Raw genomic sequence first — 18,467 nt, 5'->3', positions numbered from 1 at the left:
TTTCAATTTTATTAGAAACATCACAAGAACAGTCAAGAAGCTGTGTCGGCAGACACGATGGGTTCTGTTACTGGTTCCACAAAGACCTTCCAGAGCTCCTGCAGCAAACAGAGAGAGGGGGAGATTCCGAGATGTGCAAATGAGACTTCACGATTTCATAAAGGGACGTAATCAGCAAAAGAGAAGCCCCAAACAAGACACGAAAAACGGGCAGCATGAAAGCTACTGTGAGAGCAGGGAGCCTCTCCTGGTGCTTTTATTGCTCTGGGCTGTTCCGTGGAGGCGGAGCTGGATGCTGAGTCCTGGCACTGATCTGAGAAGCAGGAGGCTGCCACACTGTCAAAGGGACCAGAATGGCCACAAGTCGCACACCTTCTCCATTCTGGGAGCCGTGCAGCACAGCTGCTGGATTTTGTGAGGAGCTGATTTCTTGGCTGTGTGATGCTCCTCTTAATGCTGGCAGGTGGAGAAGGTACAAAACATGCCAAGTTCTTAGTGGGAGCCTGGCACCCTCACTAGGAGGGCCTGGGAAGCTCAGAGGCTGCGGAGCGATGAAGGGAAGGCCCTCCTCGCACATGGAACCGCACACACGAACGAACGCAATGCCATGCTTGCTGGTGGAAGGGACCGGAGGGCGAGCTGAGCAGGCCCCTCCTAAGAGCCAGGCCGGGTCTCCAAAGACCCAGACAAAGGGCAGCTGCAGACAAGAGGCCAAGAGAACGAAAGACCTTGAGACTTATACGAATCCAGCTCCTACAAAGTTTAAGGGATTTTAAAGGGTCTTCTGACTTTCCAGATTTCCCCCTAGTGCTGGTTTTAAAACTGTAATAGGAAGTGATTAACCCCAGCCCCGCCCTTTCCTGGCCGGGACTCACCTTGTCTCTCGCTGAGACAGCCGGCACCTAGAGCATGTCATTGGGGTTACTGCTCAGAGGCCTATGTGATGGGACCCCACTTGACCCGTCAGACGGGCCATCGGCCATCAGGCAAGCCCGCCTAGGCCACGAGGCCACACACTTTCACACTGAAGACGTGGCCGTCGGCACTGGGGCTCCTGCATCAAGATCTTCGGCCCAGTCAAGAGCAATCCACACGCAATGCCCCCCCCCCCCCGCCCCCGCTTCCCCCGGAGTCTGCACTGCCTGCGGCAAGAGGAAGTGCTCTAAGGCCAAGTGACCGTTGGCCAGGCAGGTCCTCCTGGACCTGGAGAGAGCCCAGCGTCGGGGTCAGCGGGGAGAGCGCGGGCCGGGCTGGACCTGGAGGCTGGCTCACGACCTCCTCCAGCCGACAGCCTCACGCCAGAGCAAGCTGCCCTCGGGCGGGCGGGCACACCTACCAGCTGCTGGATGCGCTCGTAGACCAAGAGCTGCGGGAAGGAAGCGTCCACCGGCTCCACTGCGAAGCGCAGGCGCCCACCGGTCAGCCCCTCCAGTCGCCGCAGGCATGAGCGGAAGTGGTCGTAGGCCTCGCACGTGACCTCCAGGTGCCGCAGCGTGAAGTTCAGCCTGCGCACAAGCCGCGACACACACACTACCTGTCACCACCAGAGGCTCTGTGGCTCCCTCCCGTCACGGCGCTGGATTTTAATTGAGCGCCTCCTTCATGCTGGGCGCCAGTGCGCGGCCTTCCGGCATCTGCAGGAGAGCCTGGGAGGTAGGGCCGGCTACGGCCTCCGCTCAGGTGGGGACTGGGGCTCAGAGAGGGAAAGGCATGTGCCCAAAATTCCACCCGAGTGATCGGGTCCACACGTTACCACTGGTCACGTGGACCCTGAAGGGGGTCCTGGAGGCCATCAGTGTAAACAACGCTGCAACAGATGTGTCCATCTGGACGGCTCTGTGCACGGCTGGGATCGCTTCCTCAGGGCCAGTTCCAGATGCTGAACTGCTGGGTCAATCAGTGTGTTCGCACGTGTAAAATAGGTAGCTAGTGGGAGCCTGCTGTACAGCACAGGGAGCTCAGCACAATGCTCTGTGATGACCTAGATGGCTGGGATGGGGGGGTGGGAGGGAGGGGATATATGTATACACACAGCTGATTCACTTTGCTGTACAGCAGAAACTAATGCAACGTTGTAAAGCAATTATACTCCAATAAAAAAAAATCAGTGTGTTTGGTTTTATGGCTTTTGCTATATACTCTAAATTGCCTTCAGAAAAGCTGTGGGTTATCACAAGAATTAGAGGAAAATGTGCGCAGGGGGCCCAGCACCGAGTCTATCACAACACGGTCACTCCATCAACAAGAGCCCTAACGTTTCAGGACATCCGGGCAGAAACGCCCCGGAGGGGCTCTGTGTCAGGGCGAGGGCAGAGGCCCGGGGTGCAGAGCGGACATGTGTCTGGGCTTTGCCACACTCACTGCCCAGCTACAGCCTGGATGGGTCCCTGACGCCTCAGCCCTCCTCCCGTCGGCTGTGCGATGGGGATGGCAGTGCCTGCACACGGGGTTGGTGAGCGGATTAAACGAGGCCACGTGTGTAGAGGACCAGCAGGCTCAGCCGCAGCAGGTGCTGGATAAGCAAGTGATGAGGACGACACCAATGAGGACGCATCTGGAAGGTGAGAGTCTGGCCCCGCGAGGAGCTCACCTCTTCTCCACAGAGAGGATGGCGGTGGAGGCGTTCTTCAACCTGTGAGCCAGTCGGGACAGTGTTTTAAACAGAGCGTCAGTTAGGTCATCGTCGTAAAACACTGCGGGGAAGAAAACAGGCAAATATCAGAGGAAATGAGTCCTCAGCGGGCCCCATGGACGGAATCTTTGATAAACATAACAGCCACAGCGCTCAGAATGAAAGCGGCACGGAGCCGTGGTGGGAGCCGGCCCGTGACGACGAGCGGTGACACCAGCTGTGCCGCGGAGGCGCCCTCACCTTCGGCCGCGAGCAGGATGGTGGTGTGGCCGTACAGGTCGGAGATGTCCTCCTCCGACCAGCTGAAGGGGACCTCGGGATCTGTGAAAGGGGAAGGACACCTTGGGCTCAGCCCTTTCTCTGCGGGCCACCAGCTCTCACCGAGACAGACTGAAAGAAGCTTCAGGAAAAGAAATGGGGTCGGGTAAGCTCGGTGCAGTGGGCGCCACCAGGCAGCCCCGAATCCCAGCGCCTCCGCCACCCACGTGGAAAACTTCAGGGCAGGAGGTGCCATTTCTGCCGGGGCGGCTACCTTATCCATGGGGGTCTGACCTGCTGACTCGGCCAGTAGCCTGTGCAGAAAACGATCTACACCTCCGTCCATGGCATTCCTGCCCCCGTGGACTTGCTGTGTGACCCCAAGAAAGGTGCTTCACCTCTCTGGGCTGCAGTGTTTGCACTAGAATGGGCATAACAATGCTTCCCTCACAGGACTGTCGGGGAGACCAAAGGACCTCAAGTGTGCTAGGTGCTTGCTAGGTGACAGGCCCTCAACAAGCAATGATTTTCCTCACCTGACATCTGACAGGGAAAAGAAAAGTTCTTGTACAAAGAAAGAGCAAAGGTGCAGGTCTGAAACAGTCTGCATAAGAAATTTAGAAATGTTCCCCACCCAGCAGCCCCTGAACCCCTGGGGCCAACTCCCTGCTGCAGGCAGAGGACGGGTGCTAAGCGGGAAGCTGCTTCCTGGCAGGCAAACGGTCTAGGCCCTGGAGTCCCAGACTTGGGTTCACACCCTGACCTGCTAGGTACCTGTGACCCTGGGCAGGCACTGAACCTCTCTGAGCATCAGTCTTCCCCGGAACTGGGGACTATAGGACCGACTGGACAGTGATACTGTGAGTCTGAATGACAGAATGAGTGTAGGGTGCCTGACATGCAGCACCAAGAATGGCAGCTGTCACTCATCAGCCAACGGAGCTAGGACTCTGCTGGGCGGTCAAGGCCACAGGGCTGATGGCCTGGGGCAGCACAAGGAACCAATGAATCAACTGGGACACGACAGAGGAGGCCACGCACCTGTGCAGAGATCGTCTTTCAGCCAGTCCAGTTCCTTGACCTTAATCACACCGCCTGCAAAACAAACACAAGTGGAACTCCCCAAACTCTGAACACAGTTAGGAAAGAAGATAAAACTTCCCACTACACACCAAGATCCATCCATCCCACATTTTTTGAGTGCTGAGCATCAGGCCCGGTGTCGGCCCAGGGAGCAGAGATTCATGAGGTACGTCCCTGTCCTAGGAGACCAGCAGGGAGCAGACACTGATATGAAAAGGACGTGCCAGGTGCACGGGAGGACAGGGCTCTCGTGTCGATGGGTGTCAGGGAAGGCTTTGAGGAGAAGGCACTTCACACCACTTCTTCCTTCCAGGCCTGCTGACAGCCTGCTGTGCCCTGGGCATTCAACAAACATGACACAGGGGATCAGACAGGGCCCTGACCTCACGGAGCATGTGGTCTAGTGGGGCGGCAGATGCCAATCAACTAGTCCCACAAACAAATGTCAAAATACCATGGTTCAAGGTGTAAGGAGAGTCTGTAAGGGGACTGTGATCTTGCCTGGACGTCTGAGCATGATTAGGAACAGACAGGAGGAAGAGGGAGAGGAAACAGGCAGGAGGAGAGAGCAGAGCAAAGGCCCCAAGCGGATGGAACCTCCAGCAAGGCCAGGATGGCTAGAGCGGAGGGAGCCACTGTAGGGAAGGGGCTGCCGACAGGCAAGGGCCAGGCCCCACGGGGTCCGGAGAAGCCAAGGAGCTGTGTCTGTACTCCGAGAGCAATGAGAAACCTCTGAAGGCTCTGAAGCCTGGGGGGCCAGATGACCCGGTCGGAGTCCAGAAGAGCGCCCCAGATCGCGCTTGGGGCAGGAGGCCTGGCCGGGCAGCTCCTCCTTCATGGCAGTTCACTCCTGCAGCGGGGCAGGAATCTGATGGTCAGGCCGACAGGGCGGGGGCGCTCTGGGCAGAGGGAAGAGCATGTGAAGTGAGCCCGTGGCTCGCTGGATGCAGGGCTGAACAGCGGGGCTGCCAGGACAGGAGACAGGAAAAGCCGGCCAGGGCCAGACCAGGAGGTCTGGAGCCAGAGGAAGAGCTTGGACTTCACCCCCGGAAGATGCTCAGTGGGGAGTGAAGGGGTCAGGCTGCATCTTAGAAAGGTCACTCTGGATGCTTGGGCAGCTCAGACAGGAGCTGGGGAGACCAGGTAGGGCCCTGCGACCTGCAGGGAGGAGAGAGCTGAGGTAGGACGTGGCTGTGGGCGTGGGAAGAGATGAGGCGAGGACAGAGCCGTCAAGCATCTGAAGTGACACAAAGCCGAGACGTCCATCCCTCCACTACCGGGGTGTCCAGGGACGCAGGGAGAACCCCGCCTCCCAGTGTCGTGGTTCTGGGTGTCTGTCTCACCTGCGAAACAGGGAAACCTCCCTCCCGGGCGGGGACCTGCTGGGCCTCACCTCCAGCGGCAGTCAGGTGGCTGTTAAGGGCAATGTTTCGCTGGCACATGGCCAAGAGATCTGCACCGACATCTGGAAAGACAGAAGGGCAAGTCATAAGGTGCCGGTCGTGACGACACTTTTATCTTTGTGTTTCTGCCTGGAGAGAGCTGGTACCAACAGCACGGCTGCAGAAACGTGCAAAATTGAAACAAAAGTTTCTCCTGTGTGTTTTACACTAAAATGAAATATCTTCACCTTAAGGCTCTTTCTAATGATCTCTGCCTTAAAACAGAGAAGACTGTCCTGGTGGGGACAGACTCTGCGTTCCAGGGAAGGGTGAGAACTCCCAGCATCCTTAGAGCATATGACACATGCACACACTTCCCGAATCCACCCTCCATATTTCTAATGACCCTGAGCTGGTGTCACGGTCCCGTCACAGGCAAAGCGACTCCAGCAGTCACGTGGCTGGGCAGAGCCAGGGCTGGGATTTGAACCCAGGTGTCTCTGGCTCCAACAAGCCTCGCTCTTTGACACCCCAGAAAACTGACCGGAGCCAGGAGGGCATTTGGATGTGATCGGTGGAGACAGAGCACATTCAGGCAGGCTGGAGGCAGGCACCCTGGTGCCTGACTCACCATCCCGCCATCACGTCTCCCGAGCCACCTGCTGCTCTGATGAGACGGGGGTTCCTGTCACTTGAGCAAACCTGAGTTGTAGCACAGTGTATCCTTGACGGCAGTGGGGGAAGTGCTTTGCCAAAATTAACTTCCCATTAGGAGAGCGTGCATGTGGAGGGCACAGGGGGTCTTGTGAATGGCATTCGCCCGCCCACTGCAGACCTCCCGGGACTGGACCATCGTTTCCACCTCAGGGACCATGCAGAGCCGGGGATGTGTGTGTGTGTGGCTCTGCTCACCGAAGGGCCGCACCTGTCCCTTCTCCTGGGCCACTGGGTAAAGAGAATACTGATGTATGTGCCTGACAACACAGGACTGGGTCAGCAGTTTTTAAGCCTTTATGGTACTTTTTGTCAAAACAGATCTTGTGCGGGATTCTAACACACCAAGCACATACGAGAGGAGCAGCGATGGCTGAGCGGCGGTGGGAGACCCAGAGCCCTGGGGCTGCCCCCCCACCCCTTGGCCAGCCCCCGAGGGAGCCCACAGAACCCTGCTCCACAGAAAACAGCCTGAGCCCCCCACGTGATGAGAGGCACCGTGCTGTGAGCCAGCAGCCATGTATGTGACCTTCGCCCAGCCCCCTGACCTCAGCCTTACCCTGCCCACTTGGATGGAGGGGATGGTGACAGGCTCCCCGGCGACTGCCCAGGGTCACTGTGAGGTTAAAGGCGCTGATGCTCATGAAAAGGCTCTACTAACTGGAATGTGCTGACAGGATGCAAGCTCTCTTCCTCTCCAGTAAATCTCTCTCAGGGGTAAGATAACTTGATTAGATGCTGTTGTCAGGCGCTAGGCACTGTTGCTTTATGGCTTGACTCTTGAGAAGTTCACTGGCGATTTACACTGAATTGTCAAGGAGGAGTAAACAGGGTGGCTTATGCAGGGTATCTGAAAAGTACGCCCGACTCCCAGGCCACCCCTAGCTTCCCCTTTCCTAGCTCAGAAGCAAAAGACGTGCGCCACGAAAACGTCAACTAGGAATCGATGAAACGCAAAGCACATCAGCAGCACCACTTCCTGCCTAGCAGATATCGAAGATTTAAAACATAATGACACTAACAATAATTACCTGATAAGATACTATTGTACTTTCTTATAAACTGGTATACTCTCCCTAAAAAAGCACGTCGGCAAATCTGGAGTGTAGCTGACAGTACTGCACTGTGTCAATTTGCTGGTGTGATCCCCAAACTATGGTATAGAAGATGTTACCACTGGGGGAGCTGGGTGAAGGGTACATGGCACTTTCTATACTAGTTTGGCAACTTCTATGTGAACCTAATATTATTTCAAAATAAATAATTTAAAAAGCAATCATTTGACCATAAGTATCAAAAGCTTAAGAAAGGTCCCACCCACTTCGAGGAATCTAGTTTAAGGATTATCAATGATGCACAAAGGTATTTGTTGCAGTGCAATAGACAAATGCAAACAAAACAAAACACAACATATGAAAACAGCCAAAATGTCGAGTAATATAAGAATGGTTAAAAAAAAAAAAAAAGGGACAAAACATTACCTGGTCATTGAAAGTCATTTATAAGTAATTTTCAATGACAGTGGAAAATGCTTTTTCCCTTTTTTGACATTTTTGGCAGGATACAGCACTGAATATATACAGTTTGACTTTAGCTATTGTTTGGGAATAGGTACACACAAAGGAAAAGGAAAAAACTTGTAAAAATATATATACGAACGTTAAGAAATAGATTCTAAAGCTCCCTGAGTACAGCGACTTGATCTGTTTCATTCACTCCTGGGTCTCCTGCATCTGGAACTGTGTCTGGCATGTAGTGGGCATGCAATGAACTGCATATTGTTGAATTTATATGGGAAATGTAAAATTATGAGGAAATGTTATTTGCTGTTCTACAAATTTTCCACAGAGAGTAGGCAAGATTTCCATAATCAGAAAAAAAAAAAGAAGCTTGTTTTTAAGCCGTATGAGAGGCATATTCCTCATGGTTTTCTGAGATGTTTATTCTTTTGAGGGGGTGTGAACAGAGGTACCAGCAGAACCACTGGTCCTGCACCCGCTGGTCCTGCTGGGTCATCCTCACACTGCTGAGAAAACAATGAAGGGTGGAGAAAACCAGCAAAAGAGGAGGGCAAAGGCAAGAGCAGCCAAGGTCCAGTGTCCAGTTTCCTGCCTCACTTTTTATCTAGTCAGCACACGCTCTGTGAAGAGCCTACTCCCCCTCAGCCTGAGACGGTGGGGCGTTACCTGTACAGTAGACGGTCTGCGCCACGGTGGCCGCGAGGATGCTGGCCAGCCCGGTGCCCGCCCCGAGCTCCAGCACCGTGCGACCCTGGAAGAGGTCCCGCTGGGACAGGATGTAGTCCGCCAGGAACAGGGCGCCCCGCCACACCTGGAGGGGAGAGGGACCAGGAACAAAGGTGGCCTGCGGCTCCCGAGAGACCCTTCAGGGCCGTGGGAAGTGGACGGGACCTACCCACCTGCTTGCCAACATCCTCCAGGGGGGTGGCCATGGTGTGCTCTGGACGGGACGGAAACCGAGAGAGAAAGGGCCACCGTGAAAACGGGGATGGACAGAACAGAGACAGACGGGGTGTGGGGGAGGCAGGAGAAACACAGGCCAGGCTACAGTCAGGAGGGGGCGTGTGAGCGTCACTCTCATTCAGATCCCTGGGTCTCTCTGCCCGCAGCCCAGAGACTCGGGTCACAGGAGGACCTGGCCCAACTTAATCAAACACACATACCCCACACTCCACTTTTTTATGTTCGGTAACCACATGTTACGATCATACTATATTTATGTTCTTTTGATCAACTGTACGGGAATAATAATCACAACCCACTCCAAAATATTTTCTTACACTCAGAACCACACTAGAAGCTAACAAAGGAAGTTTCAGATTATATCCTTTTTAGATGAAAAATAAGTATGTTAGGGAGTGTTCTCAAGCACAAAATACATTAGGACAAAATCTGGTGCTGGTTGTTGGGGGGAGGTGGAGAACAGAACTATGAGATCAAGGAGAAAAGGGAATGATGGCAAACGTTTTTCCTGTTAAATAAGAACCGGCTCTCGTATCTTTAAGCAAGATGGTGATGGCCATCAAAACACAACACACGCACGGCAGACTAGTTCACATCAAACCCCAGGCTCACCTCAAACCGGGAGCAGGGAGCGGGGGTGGCGGGGGGAGGGGACAGCAAGGCTGAAGGGGTGTGTGTCTGTGTCTGTGTCTGTATGAGTGTGCACGTGCCTGAGAGAAGAGGCCTCCTCGCTTTCCAGCCCTGCTCCGGACCCTCAGTGTCAGCTTCCCCCATCCTGCCCATCCCTCTTCCCCAGTCTCTGCAGCCCCACGGCATACTGTCCCTGGCCCACTGGCCCCCGGCTGGGGTGCGCGTCTCCCCTCCTCCCATCTTTCTTTGTCTCCTTCCAGTTTGCCTGGCTGAGCCAGGGGTGCCCTCCCACGGGGACCTCAGTCGTCTATGCCTGGTCTTTTCTCCGAGGGGGCCCGTGGACTTAAGTTTTGCCTCCAGCTGCATTTAAGGGGTGCTCAGCTTCCCTTGAGTGAGAACATGGACTGAGCTCAGAAAGACGTGCGTGTGAGCCAGGCTCAGTCACGCAGTCTGGCCGGTGGCGTGAGTCACTGAACTTCTCAGCACCAGAGCCACAGTTTGCTCCTTTACAAGATACAGAAATAACATCACCTCATTCATGGGCTCAATGGCCTCCCTAACCAGGGTCAAGGGCAGAGAGCTCCTGCCCCAGAGGAAAGTCACACTTTATATTTAAACAATTCCAGTGGCGTCTTAAGAACATAAAAGCCCAGCCTGAGGAACACACGAGAAACTCCAGGGTTGGCAAATGGGGTTAGACAGACAGTCTTAGTATCTGAGCTGTACCCTGCCCCTACCAGGGCTGTCTCTAGACCTGCAGGAACCCAGACTCTCCTCCTCAGCCCGTCTCCCTCCTCCACACTCAGATCAGTCCCCTGGAATGAAAGCTGACAGCAGCTCACGTTTTTTGAGCACCTACTATGCACCAAGCACTGTGTTAAGAACTCTACATGTGCCATCTCTCTCAGTTCCTCACAACCAGAGATTATACCCATTTTACTGACAAGAAAACTGAACTCTGAGAGGTTAACGTACTTGCCCAAGTCACAGGCCAATGGAAAAGGCACGTGACTTGGGATCCGACAGCCCAAGTTCTAGCCCTGCCTCCTCTGAGTTCTCTTTGCATCCCAGTTTATCTATAAAATGGGGAAAATGATCATAATTTACTTTGAACCTTGGGTCTGTGGATTCCTAGCAGGTTCGTGGATAAACTTTAGATTTTTGACAATCCCTGGAAGTAGTCTGGAAAACACATTCTCCTCCCCCTAAGAGAATTTTATTTTAATCAGTTTCTCAAATGGGTCTATAACCTTAAAAAAAGGCTGGGCTTACGAATGGGAGGAACAGGGTGGCCAGGGGAGGGACACCTGCTTAGCACCTGCTCTGCACCAGGCCCTGCAGGAGCACTTACGGGGCAGTATTTATGAAATCACCACCAAAACCCAGGGAGGGCAGCTTCCCCAACCCCCTTTCATAGGTCCAAAAACTTGAGGCTCTGGGTGGGCAGGATACTTGTCCGGGGTCCCCTGGCTTGTGAGGGGTGGAGGAGCTCTACAGGATCCTGAGACCAGGACCCCTTCCCCTGTGCCACATTTTACAGATGTGAGTGTACAGCTGCGGATGGAATAGTTAGGAGTTACTGCTTAAGCTCAGGTATTCAATGACCTTTCTATTCTCCTCCCTCAGGGCAGGTAGGGACCGAGCGACAGTGAGCCAAAAAGGAGGGCGAACTTCCAGGCGCTGTGAGATGGGGCTTCACAGCGAGGCAGAGCTGGCGGCACACTGACCCTACCCTGCCCTGTGGGACTTTGTTCTCAGCTTGCAGGATGGGAAATTCCTGGAACATTAAACATGCGCCCTGGAGGCCAAACAGCTCGCTGTGAAGTCTGCTTCCCCCCTCCTCAGGGAGGCCAGTTAAGTGACGGCTGAGGGAAAGGAGCAGTCATCGACCCCCACGAATAACACTTTCCAATGTTCTGATCACGTGACATGGGTAAGAAACATGGGCTGTGGTGTCAGATGGACCTGAGTGTGAGTCAAGGCTCTGCCACTGACTAGCTGTGTAATCTTGGGCAAGTTCCTCAACCTCTCTGAGCCTTAGTTCCCTCCTCTGTGAAATGGGAATACTCATCCCTGGAAAGGCCATGAGGACCAGAGGTAATCCACAGAAAACAGGGTAGAGCCCCCACCAGGGTGGTCTAGAACCAGCCTGCCTGGTACCCAGCAGGCCCTCGGTAACCGTCTGCTGAACGGATGACCGCACGGCTATCAGAGCTGCTGTTCTGTCTGGGTTTCTGAGAGCACCCAGTGGACCCCATATGCGCAACCCAGGCCAGTGCTGGGGGAGGCCTTTACCTGGGACCTCAGGCACTATCCAGGACCCTGCATCTCAGTGAACAGACTCACATCACAGCAGTGCTGGGGATGGCCAGGGTCCTGGCTGTGGAGATGGATCACACGGACTCAGAACCTTCCTCCCTGCCCCCAAACGGCACGGCCTTGGGCTCGTCACGTCCTCATTTGTAGCACCCCTCAGAGAGGCTGAGAAGACTATGTGAGATGATGAAGGTGAACATCAAAGCACTATAGGTGCCTCATCGTCTCTGGCTTCCTTCCTGACCTGGCTGCTCTCCACTCCTGGCATTTCCAAACATCAAAGTCCCTGAGTCACCAAAGCCCTCTGCCTGCCCCTATGCCCGGCCATGGATGCTCTGGGCCCTGCCTGAGTGCCTGCTGAAACCTCCTTCCGCCCCACCTCTCCTGCCACTGCATCCCTGCCTCCTCCACCCCCCACACTCCCAGCTTCTAGCTCCCAGCCCATCTGATGGGCCCACACACTCCTCCAGGTTAACTCTGGATCTCCCTCCCCCTCCCTCCCCCTCTGCCCTGCTCCAGCTCCAGAATCTGCCATGGCTCCCTGCTGCGGGCTCCTGTGGGCCAAATCTTCCACAAACAACCCCGACCCACACCCTGGCATGCTACGTAGGATCACAGTACTGATGCAGGAGGCAGCAGCACTGAAGCTTCCAGAGCAGGGGATGGCCAAGCTGGGACTTGTACAATCAGGAATGTGTTAGGGAGCGAGCCCTCTGAGGAGGAGGCAGAAGCAGAGGTGCGCAGGGAGAAAGCGCACAGAGGCTGAGCGGGTGAGGCTGGTGTGAGTTGAGGCTGGAGAGGAGGGCGGAGCCACCTCACACAGGGGCCCTGGAGCTATGCTGAGCATGTGTACTGTGTCCCGAGGGCAATGGGGAGCCACTGAAGAGTCTGGAGCAGGAGGGTGACCCGACAGCACTTTGGCAAGCTCCCCTGCTGCCAGCGGCACTACTGGCTCCCAGTGTCTGGACGCCGGTTCTGCTAACCTGTCCTGCCCTGAGATGCCCGGATGGGCCCGTGCTCAGCAGCCTTGTGCCCTGACCAACGCTGTGGCGCCGCCTGGCGGCAGGTGAGCAGCCCTTTATTACCTATTTTGATGACATCGTAGGGGCCACTCTCTCGTGCTTCGTCTCCCAGGACGTCATCTTCCTCCTGCGTTAGAATCATGGGATGTACCTTGTCTCTCGGAGGCCCCGAGGGCTTGGAGGGAGAGGCAGCCCGTGGTCTTCTCACAACGTCCAAATCCCCATCCTCGTCCAGCTGAGCTGCCATCCCCTCCTGGCTGGTGGCGTCGGCCCCAGCCTGGAGGGAGGCTCCCTCACTGCTGCAGCTCCTTCTGGCGGGAGAAGTCACCTCTGCGTGATGGGCTCTGTGATTGCCACCCTCAGCCCCCGAGTCTGTCTGAGAGGCTTGGTTCCACAGAAGCTTGAACTGGGACAGGAAGACTGAAAGGCAAGACAAAACACAAAAGCAGAATATTTCTAAACCGTCTCCTTTTCTATTTCCCTTCCTCAATTTCCACCTGGGAAGAGTTTTAAAGGCCAGGTGAAAAAAAAAAAAGGACAAGGACCTACTGTATAGCACAGGGAACTATATTCAATATCCGGTAAATAAACCATAATTGAAAAGAAAAAAAAAAGAAAGGCCAGGTGGAAATATCATAAAACCAGCAGCAAAGGTCTGTCTGATCCGACTGTGACGCTGCAGCCTCCAGAGGAGCCCCGCCGATGAGCACCTGCACTGCAGGTGCTCGGCTCACAAGGCCGCATTTACTCCTTACAGCGGCTATGAAAGTGGCAGTGTCACTCTATTTTTTTTTTTATTTAAAAATTTTTTGGCTGCGCCACACGGCTTATAGGATTTTGGTTCGCGACCAGGGATGGGACCCACACCCCCTGTAGTGGAAGTGCGGTGTCTTAACCACCAGACCACCAGGGAAGTCCCAGTGTCACTCTGTTTTACAGATGTGGAGGCTAAGGCTCAGAGGTTACGTGAGCTGACCAAGGTCACACAGCTGTGGGCGTGGCTGAGGCAGGATTCAAACCCGGTCTACTCAACCCCTGCGCTTCTGCCCTCCTCACTGTTCAGCCTTAAGGTTGGAAGTGAGGACAAGGATACTGTGTCCCTCACCACCAGGCGGCCAGAAAGTCACTGGGACAGGCTTTGGTAAGAGTGTGGGCGCCGGGAGAGTTGGGCTGGAGGCAGGGGGTGTCCTGGGCCAGAGTCCTCCACATCCCCCGACTGTCTGACCCTGGGGCAACTCGCTTATCTGTTCTGAGCCTCAGTTTCCTGAATCCAGGAATCCAAACTGGGACATGAGGGAAAGGGGAGTTATGAACTGCACCAGAACAAGCAAATACAACAGTGATCGGAGCTGGGGAGGGCGGCCAGGGAGGGAAGAACGTTCTAGGCAGAGCGAAAAGCAAGGGCAAAGGTGCTCAGAGAGGAAGGTACATGCAGTGTGTGAGGGGCGGAAAGGGGCAGAAAGTGGCCACTGAGCAGCGAGGGCGGGAGAGAGAAGTGTGGACACACGGGCAGGGGCTGGGCCTCGCAGGCCAAAGTGAGGGCTCTGATTTCCTTCTAAGAGCAAGGGAAGCCACTGGAGGGTCTAAATCAGGGCAGTGGTATGATCTGCATTTTTCAAAGGACCCCCTGGGATGCTGGGGAGAGGAGTGAGGGAGTGTGTGCAGGAGAAAAACCAGGGAGCCCTGGTGGGAGGAGTCAGCCGGGGGTAGGGGCAGTGGGCTGGGGGAGTCCCCGGGCCCCGATTCCCCCACTGGCCCGTGGGCTCCCCCAGGCAGAGCTTGACTCATTCCCTCTGCGTTCCCAGCATCGCGTCCAGGTCTGGCACACAGCGGGTGCTCGGGAAAGCACAGGGGTTTGCTCAGTGAAACAAGGGCACTTAAGAAGTGGTGTGAGGATAAGCTAAACAATCCAGTCTTCCCAATCTTTTCTGGGAGAAAGCAGGAAACACAATGGGCTCTCTGGGGTGCAGGGACCTTACCGGGCTGCCCCACGCCACTCAGCCGCACCATGAGATGTCTCTGGTTTGGGGTGTGGAGGTGGACGTCTGACAGCACGGTGTCGCTTTTGAAGGTGATCTCGTCCATAGCCGGGGAGGGAGACGGCAACCATGGCCTGGGCTCCCCATCAACCATGGGACAGCAGCACCTAAGAGGCGAAAGCAAGTCCTCAGGACAGCAGGTCCCAGAGGGGAACAGTGTAAACGACCCCAGCCAGGTGGCAGAGAGCTCCCTTTTCAATCCTCTCTTAATTCTTCCTGAAGGAGAAAGTCTCAGAGCCTTGGCAAGGGAAAAGAATGCAGCTAGAACGGTTATTTTGTTTTGCACTGTGTTCATTTTCATAGTAATCGTTTATTTATGGCAAGAGATCTACATTTCCATTTATACTGATAAAGTTTTCCTTTCCTTTTTTATTTTTTCCAATTTTTTTATTATGAAAATTTTCAAATAGCAAGTTGAGGGCATAGCATAATAAACAGCCATATACCCACTGCTTAGATTCAATGATCGTTAATGCTTTTTCACGTGATAAATCGATCCGTCTATCTAGGTTTTTTCTCCCCTGAACTGAGCACCTTCTAGACATCACATCATTTAACCCCTAAATAATTCTTCAGCATCTGTCTCCAAAGAACATGCTCCTACATAACCATAAGACCATTAGCAGACCTAAAACAATGAACGATTCCCTTATACCATTTAAAACCCAGTTCATAATCAATTTTCTCCATTTGACACCCAAACGTCCTTTGCAGCTAGTTTTTCCTAAACCAGTATTCAATCACAATTTATGCTTTGCATTTAGGAGTTGTTTTCCCTATAACCTTTTTCTTCTAGAAGTTAGCCCCAGCTGCCCATATATCATTTGTTTTTAAACCTTCTTTTTAAATTAAAAAAAGTGAGTGGATTTAAAGGAAAAGCAACTAAGGGAATCACTGTACAGGTGATATACAGATGTGGAAAAATTATGAAGGCGACACAGCAATAACTAAAATTTGGAAAACCAGGCTGGAGGTAAGGTGGTCAAAACCAGGAAGGCTTTTCGTCCATCCAAATGTTCCACCTCATCAAAAAGCATTAAACAGCAGCAGCCGCGTGCAGACAGAGCCTTGGGCTGTGATGCTGGGCAGAGCAGGGATAAACCCAGTCTCCTACCTCCTTGCTACATGACCTTGAGAAAATTACTCCACCTCTCTGGACCCGTTTCTTCAGCTACATTCTCACCTTGCAGGGTTGGCAGTAGGTGGGGGGATGAGGGGGGATATGTGGGGGAAGGGTGTTAAGTGCTGAGCAGAGCCCTTGGTCCGCAGCAATTGTTAATAAATCCTTGGTTTCTGATGCTTGACCCAAACCTGCCCACAATCCCTGACCTCCTACGGGAACTGTCCCTACTTGGGTGTGTGTGTGCACTACGTGTGTGCTCCACGCACGTCATGAGACCTCTCGGGCCTCCATTTCTTTAACTGGAAAATGGGATCGTCATAACCCAGGCTGTCCACAATCTGAGTCCACATAACTGGAGTGCCTACATTTAAGTACTTTCCACGGGGTAGCAAAAGTTGTACCAACACAAACATTTTTATAAAAGAGTCACCCCTTGCTGGCTGGCTTTCCTATCTAACACTATAAGCCAGCACAAAGCAAGTGGCTTGTGAAGTGAGCCTGTGAATCTGGCAAACGGATGCAGGATTTCATGGTGTCAATGAAAGCAATGGAGAAGAAATGCTCGACCCTCAGGCAAAAGTCCTCAACCAATGTGGACTGGAAAAAATAGGATGGATCCAGGAAGAGTATCCAGTATAAATACATCTTAGACCTCCCATGACCAATCGTTTTATAGACAGATCTGGCTCTCCCGGGACTGAAAGAGATCCTGGGGGAAAATATTGCAATCGCATACCAAATTTTCTTAAATACAGAGAAAAGCCAAACCCGTATTCTTAATTTCTAGTTGAAATTTCAAATTTAAAATCCAACCTGCACAGGTCTCCCAGGAAACGCACTCTACAATGGAGTACTAGGTTAAGTGGATTCCCTTTAAGGGGCTTTTCCTAGAACCAGATCTCTGGGAATGCAGAAGCACTTTGTACCTGTCTCAGCGTCTGTGTGAGGATTAAATGAGACAATGATCATTTTCAGGGCTCAGGACATATTAAGTGCTCAATAAATGACAATAGAAAATATTATCATTATAGTGTTGATAAGAATAATTATTAACTGATGTGCTGGAAGATGTAATAAGGCAATAGCTTCTCTATTTAGGAATAGCTGACTCACAGTCTCTGTCTGGGAATGCTGGGGCTGGATGGGCTTCAGTCCCCTCTTCTCACTGGGGAGGAGGGAAAGGACACCCCGACTGCAGATGGGACCTCTGCTTCCTCCTTTGGGCAGCTGACAAGTGTCCTTGGCTCCTCTAAGGCTGTAGGGGCCAGACGCAGACGCTGTCATCCTAACCCTGTCAGGACTGCCCACTAAAAGCAGTTTGCTGGGATCTGGGGGTTGAAATGCCTCCCCGCCTCCCAGGCTTTCTCTCTGCCAGGTGTCACAAGGTCATCAACAATCAGGAAGCAGGAGGGATTCTGACACTGAGGCCCGGGTCTGTGGGGCAAAGACTTGGCCCTGGCCGCGGCGCGGAGCCGTAGTTAGGGGCTCCAGGGTCCTCGACCCTCGGGGCTCTTCGTTCTCTCTGTCTTGCCGCTCCCTTAACTCGAGCTGGCGAGCTAAGCATTGCCCTCTCAAACTGCAGTCACAGCTCGGGCATCACCCTCCCTTCCTAATCCAAAACCAAGGGGGCTGCGTGGACCCCGAACGGAAACCCAGAGGAAGGCATGGACTCCTCCCAACACCCTGGCTTAGACGGGGAAACTGAGGCTGAGTGGGGACTTAGGCTTCAGGCCCGTGGGAGCCCGCACTTCAAGGCCAGGCTCGGTGCCAGGAGGCTCCCTGCACCCTTCCGCGTGCCGCCGCCTCTCCCACGGGCTTACCCACCGCCGGCCGCTGCCTGAAGTCCCAACCGAAACGCTCACCACGGGGCGCAAGCTGCCGCCATTGCAGGCAGCCTGCGCAGGCGCGGCCCCACCCCCTGCGCGCGTGTCCCCACCCCCTGCGCGCGTGTCCCCACCCCCTGCGCGCGTGTCCCCACCCCCTGCGCGCGTGTCCCTCCTCGTCGCCCGTGACCACGCCTACCTGCCGAATCGCGCATGCGTGCCAGCCTCGCTGGCAGACTGGTGCAGCCCTGAGGAGGTGAGTGTCGCACCTGCACAGGTCTGCTCTCACCTGCCCTGGTTTAATGGGGTGGCCGGCCTGGGTGGGACGGGTCTGCGAGAGGGGGGCCGTTAGGTCGCCCCAGGTCACCCAGCTGAGTGACAAGGCTTGGATTCGAACCCGGGTAATAGGGCTCTAGAGCCTGTGATGTTAACCAGCATACTAGCTATATACTAATTATCGTTATCCCTGCTCTTAGTACTTATCAATATAATAGCTGGTACTCGTTTCATTCATTCATCCACTCGTCAAGTCTCCAACACCAGGCGAATGAAGAACCTCAGGTTAATTAGCGTCTAACAGGAAATGAAATCTGATACAACTGTTGCACTTCAAGTAAGCTTCCAAGCACATAGGACCACAGATGTAAAATGTGCACACATTTACATGCACATACGGAGGGTCAACATCAGTTTCATGAATAAAACATGAGGGGGTGGTTAATAGAGTGAGCAAGCAACATAAATGTTTTTAAAGGAAACAGATTGTTTCTTGAACTCCCCAGGATAGTACAGAGGGAGCCGGCTGGGCATCTTGGGACCCCGTTCTAGTCTTGGTTGGGTTGTTCCCAGGGGATGTCTGGGTGCTAGGAGGGCACCGAGGAAGGTGGTGTAGACACTTCTGGGTTTTTTGTCTAAAAGCTTGTGAGAATAAAGCAGGCAGAGCCATCTTTTAAAAACAAAAG

The 18,467-nt window shown here is 53.8% G+C and overlaps 1 protein-coding gene across 12 annotated transcripts; it reads right to left on the bottom strand.

Annotated features, from left to right (window-relative positions):
- On the bottom strand, positions 1–17,587 carry METTL22 (methyltransferase like 22). Of its 12 annotated transcripts, XM_029221433.1 has the most exons (12): positions 17,503–17,543; positions 16,796–16,937; positions 14,500–14,666; positions 12,584–12,940; positions 8,489–8,529; positions 8,256–8,400; positions 5,367–5,438; positions 3,932–3,985; positions 2,873–2,953; positions 2,591–2,693; positions 1,337–1,505; positions 1–98 (listed from the first exon to the last, which is right to left on the bottom strand). In XM_029221433.1, exons 3-12 carry the CDS (start codon positions 14,651–14,653, stop codon positions 33–35), a joined length of 1,242 nt encoding a protein of 413 aa, XP_029077266.1. In that variant the 5' UTR covers positions 14,654–14,666; positions 16,796–16,937; positions 17,503–17,543; the 3' UTR covers positions 1–32. The 12 variants fall into 12 exon arrangements, 7 of the variants coding, with proteins under 7 accessions (XP_029077266.1, XP_029077265.1, XP_029077267.1 ...); XR_003793261.1 differs by lacking the exons at positions 16,796–16,937; positions 17,503–17,543 and adding an exon at positions 1,754–1,989 and having other exon boundaries at positions 1,337–1,634; positions 14,500–15,478; XM_029221432.1 differs by lacking the exon at positions 16,796–16,937 and having other exon boundaries at positions 17,503–17,587.
- Positions 17,588–18,467: the final 880 nt, after the last annotated feature.

Source organism: Monodon monoceros, unplaced genomic scaffold (genome assembly GCF_005190385.1).
Source record: "Monodon monoceros isolate NGI ecotype Baffin Bay Population unplaced genomic scaffold, NGI_Narwhal_1 Super_Scaffold_13, whole genome shotgun sequence".
In the NCBI taxonomy this organism is placed as follows: Eukaryota; Metazoa; Chordata; class Mammalia; order Artiodactyla; family Monodontidae; genus Monodon; species Monodon monoceros.
Note: the sequence above shows the minus strand (reverse complement) of the source record. Positions and strands in the feature narration are given on the sequence as shown.